Source organism: Plectrocnemia conspersa, unplaced genomic scaffold, assembly GCF_051122295.1.
Source record: "Plectrocnemia conspersa isolate PC_06_02 unplaced genomic scaffold, ASM5112229v1 ptg000006l, whole genome shotgun sequence".
NCBI classification, from domain to species: domain Eukaryota; kingdom Metazoa; phylum Arthropoda; class Insecta; order Trichoptera; family Polycentropodidae; genus Plectrocnemia; species Plectrocnemia conspersa.
Window position 1 is genome coordinate 6,137,773 of NW_028277170.1, and position 8,247 is coordinate 6,146,019.

The 8,247-nt window shown below is 28.2% G+C and overlaps 1 protein-coding gene across 2 annotated transcripts; it reads left to right on the forward strand.

Annotated features, from left to right (window-relative positions):
* The first annotated feature begins 283 nt into the window (after positions 1-283).
* On the forward strand, positions 284-8,247 carry LOC148234104 (uncharacterized). Of its 2 annotated transcripts, none has more exons than XM_088188306.1 (2): positions 284-346; positions 7,654-8,247. In XM_088188306.1, the coding sequence occupies exon 2, from the start codon at positions 7,660-7,662 to the stop codon at positions 8,170-8,172; it is 513 nt and encodes a 170-aa protein (XP_088044432.1). In that variant the 5' UTR covers positions 284-346; positions 7,654-7,659; the 3' UTR covers positions 8,173-8,247. The 2 variants fall into 2 exon arrangements, with proteins under 2 accessions (XP_088044432.1, XP_088044433.1); XM_088188307.1 differs by lacking the exon at positions 284-346 and adding an exon at positions 6,590-6,641.

Genomic DNA, 8,247 nt, shown 5'->3' on the forward strand with positions numbered 1-8,247 from the left:
TGCTTTATTTATTTTTAGGCTTACCATAATTATAAAGCTCTAAGCAATGACAGCCAAAAAAATTTTTTTTTAATCTTCCACCAGACATTTTTGTTTGAAACCAACGAAAATGTATGAGATGACCTTTTTTAACTGTCCTGGTGTAAAATCGGGACGTATGGAAAGTCAACCTAAATGTGTATTATTCATATTCAAAAATATTGCTTAACAAGATGCACACTTAAAAAGTCTCTGAGCATAGCATGAATGTTAAGCGATAACGAACTTTTTGAATTGCCTGACCATTGGTATTCGGGAGGTTGGCGTGGAAGCTGTGTCATTTTGTTCGCTACTGATTTCTTGACGCGTAAGTGTTATTATTATATATTAAACTTTGTCTATCTTGTGTTAGATATCGCAATTTTCTTTTCCATGTTTTGTCGTTTGCTCGTTTTGAATTAAAAGCTTAATCGTGCAGTAAAAGCCAAACCGCTGGTGATTTTGAACTTTAATTTCATCACACCTGCATACACCCCAGCCAAATATAAGTGTAGTCCAAATACTCACTGGTAAATAGTTTTGCAAATACTCACTAGGCAATTCACATAAGCACATTTTAAGTATCACTTTATCTTTATTAGGGATAGTCATTTTACCTGCAACCCAATTTATTGTACTTAATTCTAGATAATTTTTTTTTTTAAAAAGTTTTACAAACATTTAAATTATCCAACTAGATTTAGGTCAAGAGCGCAATTACAGCTGATAATAAAACTCCAGTTTTTAATCAATAAAATTTACATATATAAACCAGCACTATTTAAACTACATTTCACTAAGTCTCATTGCTCAAATACTGTTATTTTTTTATATGAAATCATCCAATAGAGAAATACTGCACTAAAAGTTATTAGATAAATAATACATATATGACAAAGTTTGTAAAATAATCTTCATTTCTGCAGCTGGCAATAAATTCATTGTTGTAGAATATTATGGCTAGAGCACTATCAGTGATAATTGCAGACAACTCGTGTAGTAACGCATTGATTTTTGTCGTGTATGTTATGAAAATATTATAAATATTGCTACCCCTTGTTCGCTCTTTTATTATCAAAAGTTTCATAAACTCTTCTAAGAACATAAAATCTTTAAAAATTATCATAATCATGATTGGTAACTATGCGGTATTTAATATGTTTGTAGATTAATCTAAATCAATTGAAAACTATTAACTTTTAAGATTTTAAATTGAGTTTCCATATCGCGTTTATCCTTCATGTATCCGTGTTTTTTTTGCTAAATATAAATTACAATGATCGTAATTTTAATAAATAAATAAATGGTAATTATGTATTATTTGAGACTGTATTTGTAGTATTTTCTTGGAAGTGTCATGTTAAATGAAATTATTAATATAATATAATTTATTTTATAAGATTAACATAAAATGTAATAACTGCATTGTATTCATAATTAATGGAAGGTATTTAGGCGTTAGTTAAAAATTAAGCATCCGAAGTTATTTGGATGCACTACATACTTAAAAGTTTATATTTCATCAACTAGTCCTTTGGTGTCAAGTGGTTTGGAGAGTTGTATGAATACATGTGAGATAAATACACCTCACTTATGTACTATTGTGAAGTGCGTTGACTATTTCAAGCATTAGTGATTAAAATACCTTTTGAACTTAAAGGAAAAATTATGATATGAATTAATTTATGCTATTGATATCTTAATTTACAAAAAAAATGTTAGACGTGTTTCTTCTTTAAAACTATTTCTGCACCAAATTGATATTGAATTGAGTCAAAAACGTTCTACTTAACATTTGCAAGGTGTTATAATGTACTATTCACTTTATTTAATGATCTTAATCCCACAAAGTTCGCTTTGTGCACTTAATCTATTTATCGGCGAACAACCTGTTGTATTTGGATATTTAAAAAAAAAAATAAACTAATATTTATTTCTTTATAAAAGTTTATTTTTAAAATTTATGTACAGAAGCATACAGATTAAATGCACACTACTGGTTAATAACCATTTTCTTTGCTTACAATAAAAAAAATATTCGTAATAGTTAAACTTAAGGAAAAAAGCATAAAACTTTTTATAAATTAAAAAAATAATATACAAATACACTTACATATAAACATATACCAGTAGACGTTACATTAATGCCAATACAATAGGTTTAACTGCTTTAAAGTAATATGTGCCTAGGAATTTAAGTTTTGTTTTTTCGTAATCACCAATTTTTGAGATTATTGGATTTGCATAGTCTCGCGAGATACTACTACTAGTATTTTTCAGTTTGATAACAATGTTTTTTAATAGTAGGAATTAAATATCTTGTATGTAGTTTTTTAAGGTTAGTATAAAACGGTGTATTATATATTATTTTTATGGCTTTATTTTGGATAACTAGAAGTTAATTTAAATTAGCATCACTAGCGTTACTTTATACTAGGGTCTAATTGTTTATAGAATAGATTTTTTTTTATACTGGGGTGTGTCAAAATAATTGGACCACTCCAATATTTTACATATTTTGATATTTAACAAGCAACTAATACAGGAAATAAATAAAAAATAAATGTATGTAAGATATAATACAGCTACAGATTGAACAAAGAAGAATGTATTCAGTGTGCAGCAATTTATGATTCTGTTAAAACGTTTTGATACAATAATTACGTTTTATTTTCTTATCTCTCTCTAAAATATTTTTTATAAAATAGCACAATTAAAAAATATTTCGGCTAAAGTGAATATTTATTTTTACTCTACTTGATAAAAAATACTCATACTTATCGAGAAATAGCCCAACAATTTATCGTGCTTATCAATAAGTAATGAGAATGACAGCAATCCATTAAAACTCAACGACATAGCATTTCATTAAATGGCATTTTTCTGGCCAAATTTACGTCAAAAGCTGTGCCGTCGTCGTCGCGGTGAAAACGCTCGGTTATCTACCATTTATATTAAGATTTTTTAATATATGAGAATCGAACAGAAAAATATCTTAACTAAATTTTGTCCAATAAAAGAGCACAAATAACAATTATTTTTTCTCAGAAGTCAAAAATTCACGCCAATAGCGTTCAATAAAAAGATTATTTAGCGTTCAATAAAATCGTGCCGTTGCCGTCGCCGACGGCACCAGCACGATTTTATTGCTTTTGACGTAAATTTTTTACTTCTGAGAAGTGATAATTGTTTTTGCGCCCTCCTATTGACCAAAATTCGATTTGAATATACTTCGATCAATATTCTCATATCAGTAGTAATATTATTAGTAAGAATAATTTTTTTATCAAAATGTAATCTCTGTACTTAATCTTCCGCTTATTTTACCCTGAGAAATGAGCTGGTTTAGTTTGTATTTTAGACTTGACGTAATGAAAGTTCTAAAACCATAATAAGTTTCAGTTGGGTTTGCTTGATTCGTGTAGGTTGGGTTTGGGTTTGAACAGCAAATGGACGTTTCGCAACTATCAAATTGAGTTTCATAGACATTTTGGAGTAGCATATACGTTCACTAGCATCTATTATAAGAATTGTATTTTCGCTAGTAGAAATATATATCTACTGGTTAAAATGTATTTAGACTTCACTTGTGAAAACGTAAAAAAATAATAATAGCGTGTATAGAGTATGCTTAAAAAATTACTCTTCTGGCATTCTCTATATATTTTTTTTATGTAAGAGTATTGTTTCTATTTATTATAATTACATAAAAGTGTGTAGAAACTACAAAAATATGTTTGGTCCAATTATTTTATCACATCCCTGTAAGCGCGCTTTGTCTATAAAATATTGATTTTAGAGCTGCAATGGCGCTTGAGTTATACGTTTGTTGAATTTAAGTCTGGTATCCACCTGTATACCCAGGTATTTAACGCGTGCTTTCCATTTAATGTAAAAGCCCTTATTCAGTAAATATTATTGTTTTTTTTTCTTGATTAATTTTAATTCTCAATTTCATAAAAGTTTAATATGCAATAAGTTTAAGATTATGAGAACTAGTAAATATATATATAACAGTAGAGCTATCATGCGATATATGCGAAATAAAAATTAAAAACGAAACACTATATTTATTTTCGTTAAATAAAAATATCAACCCTTGTTTGTGTTGAAAAATAACCCGAGTAGTTCTTCCATCGATAGTATCATAATTTTGTGCTGTTAGATAATTCATACATCGCATTAAAAATAAATGCATACAAAAACATTTATTTTAGTAAATCCTTTTGTTATTATACTGTAAAAATTTTTTCAGGCTAATTTATTTTTACTATAAAAAATGTGCTTGAATTATATTATAAAATCAGTGAAAATAGCGTTAAGATTTTTTATTAAAATATTAGACGCAGTTACATAAAGTTTGGAAGCCACTGCACCTTTGATTCAAACTCCCGAGCACCTGGCAACTGTTGCATATAATTAAAACAGATTTTCTCGAAATAAAATATTAATTATTAAATTTAACTGCGAGAATAATGCGCATATTTTTTTTATAAAAGTGTAAAATTGTTCTTATTTTAATTTTTATTATATAAAATTTGGCCCTCTACTTTTTTCACGTAATATCTATTTCGCTGTTTCATAATTGGAATTTAACAGGAGCGAGAAAAATAGCATAGTTTCAAACCAGTCTAATTTTAGATCACCTGTGTTTTTTTCATTGGGGTGAAAGGTAAAATTAATTTCTGGGATCGTCTCTGACTATTATTGAGCTAATTGGAAGGGTTTTAAGATATGATTCGACTATGTTAGTCGATTCCCGTCTAGCAGTTTTTTTTTAACCTGTAACATGTATGTATGTATGTTTTAAAAAATTATGTTTGTAAAAATAATAATCATATTGTAATAAACGTAATATTTAAAAAAAAAAACAAAAAGACCGGAGTGGTAGGGTTCGCGCTATAGTCATACCCCGAGAAGTCGGAATTGACGCTGACTTGACTATGGGTCGGGTTGACGCATTAGTACACTAGGCTACCGCACCGGTCCGTCGGGCTTACCAATTTTCAGGAATATAACATAATGCGAACTTTGTTCCCGAGCACCTGACAACTAGTTTATATCATATTTTACATATGTATATCATATTTTACAATTATTTATGTATTTTATTACATAATATATGGTATTAAAATAATTATTATAAATATAAAAATAGCACAATATACAAGGAAATAAATCGACGATTGCTGAAAAATCAGGGTTCGAATCCCAATAAAAAATTTTTTTTTTTAATTTATATTTAAAAAATATATATTTAGTCAAACATATAAACATTATTAATACAAATTTGGATCTATCAATTAAAATTTTCTTGAATATTTGATTAAAATGAATTTTATTGTATTTATACCTTATCGACTATTTAAAAGATTCAGAAAAATGTTTAATTTATCAAATCCATGAAAAATATACAACGTGATTTTTTAAAATTTACTATGAAAATTGAAGGAAAAAAAACATATATAAATCGCTAATTCTAAGCATCATCCTTCATAATTCCACTATATAGCAGCCTCACTATTATTTCATAGAGCAGATAAGCTATTGGATAGTGAACAGAAAGTTAAGGAATTTAAAAATGTTAAAGTAGCATTAAAATTAAACAGATTGACTAATATTCGTGAAAAAATAATTTTAATGCTATTTCACATTTATCATACGTTTGAGAGATATAGGAAAAAATAGGACAATTAGGATTTCACAATAGAAAAATAGAAACGCGATAAAAAGCTTTTTTAAAAAATCAACTTTGTCAATCCACATTTTCGATGAAAATCACCATATCAATTTGGATACAACCAAAAATTTTGGCAATACTGAAAACCTAATTATAAAAAAATTATAAAGAAGCAATTAAACTTGAAATTATAAAATAATAGCACTAAATAAAAGTGGTGGCGCTAAATCAATTTCGAATACTTGGTTATTGGTTCTAAACCTAGCTAAATATAATTTCAACAAAATTCATACAAATATAAATTCCTTTGAACAAACCAATTCGAAAATGAATGCACTTTTCCTTTAGCAACAAACAAACATAAAAATATCAAAACAAGATCGAATCAAAGACGACGCCTTAAAAATTATACGGTGCTTTGTAAAATTTCTTAAATTACGACTCATTGATTTTTATTTTTTTTATATTTATTTTGCGGTAGTAATTATAGTTTTGCAATAACCATTTTTTGTTAAACATATGCAATGCTCGATATTAAAATTTTAATAAATACTAATTTATGATATTTCGTTATTTATTATATAGGCTATGAAAATTGTAGCACTAATAAACCACAATAATATAAATACAATTCACTGATTGCCAATGTATATTGTAGTAAAAAAGCTTATTCATGTTTAATATGCTTTTTATATGTAATGTGATTTTAAAATTACCCTCGCAATAAATAAATATTTTCGATGTATTAATTAAGTTGTATATTTTTCTAATAACCGCATTTCATTATTGTTTAAAAAAAAGTCACCTGGTTTAACAATGAAGTTGCTACATAAAAAAAAAACAGTAGTGTGAATACAGATTTTTGTTCACCGTGTTGCTCATTAGTCATCAAGCGGTGGAGGCGAGAGTGCATTCGTTTCGCCTTTCGCAGATTCTTTAACTCGTAAGAGCCTTAGTACATCTTACTCTTTTTACCCATAAGTCTTTGCTTTTGCAGTGAAGTAATAATTGGCGATTGGAAGTGAAAATAATTGTTTTAATATTTCGGCTAAATATTTTTAAATGTGAATTTGTGTTACTTAAAAAAAATATTTTAAAGCTTGTTTGTTATACGTTTTTAGAATCGCTTTCTGTTTTTAATTTCAGTTATTTCATTATCGATATAATATTTATAATATTTTGTGTTTCGGGAGTCATGTACTAATATGATTTGGTCAGGCATATAAATACATAACGATTTGAAATTTAGTTTTGCATATAGATAATATATATTTAATACATCTAAATTTCATTCTTAAAAAGACTTTCTAAGATGAATTTTATTGTGATCAGGAGTTCAAGGTTAAGGTTCAAGTCTTCCGATTTTAGTGTATGTGTGCTACATATACATATTAATAAAAACAGCCGTAGGGATATAATATGCGAGCAAATGTAGGCTTATTGTATCCAACTTTTATGGGCACCCGCGACTGAAACCGTGTAATTGACGCGCCGCGTTGGTCTAAAGTATGCATTCTTCGAAACGATAACTTGGCTTTTGGGTACCAGTCGATAAATAATGAGTTATTTCAATGAAGTAGAAGGCTTGGAACGATCTGGATTATGGCATATGAGGGTTACACTAAAAGTTACTAAGTTATTATTTTATATTTTTAAAGCGATTGGTTTATTCTTATTTATTTAAAATCCAGATAATGCGAATACGAAAGCTAGAGAGCAAAAGATATCTCTGGTTTGGCGGTAAAGTCTCGAACGCTGTTAATTTATTGATGTACGATATTGTTTTACATCATTTAAATCATTTAAAACTGTGTTTACTATTTATTTCAAAAGAAGACTACGTTGCAGTATATCCGTATTGAAGATTTTGGTATTTTATTATAAAATTGTATATCATTTAAATATATGTTACAGATACATCATATGGTTAAAGTCCTTTTTTTATGTTGTTATAGGTCAAAATGAGCAGCGAGGCTTGTGCAAGGACCAAGTCGATTGTAGTCAAGATTTCCCAGGCTGAGAGGCTTATGCTTTTACTTCTGGATAAGGCGAAGATACCACTCGATGTTTTTAATGCTGGTTCTCATCTTATAATGGCAACGTGGGACGATGATATGTTCAATGCGTGGATATCAGTAAACCAGCTGAAAAAAAAGATCCAAGAAATACTGAACAGAAAAATTTTATTTGTAACCAAATTTGTGCTCAAGGAGAAGCCTATGTTGGATTTTGAAATACAGCAACCAAAAGAAATGACCGAAGAAGGCAATGCAGAAAAAAAGGAAGAGGACATTGCCACAGACAGTCTGCTTTTGTCTTTTTTGGAACAATTCAAAGACGACGATAAGAACGATGAAGAGCATAATATTGTCATAGAGACATATTTACAAAAAGAAATTTGCAAAACACTGTTTTTTACTGAATCTAAGCCGGACTGCAAAGAAGAGCTTGAGACAACTAATGCTATTCCTTAAAAATATGTTTTATTTTTTAATGCTTAACTTTTTGTCGCTATATTAGATTGATCAATAAACGCTTTTATTAGTAAA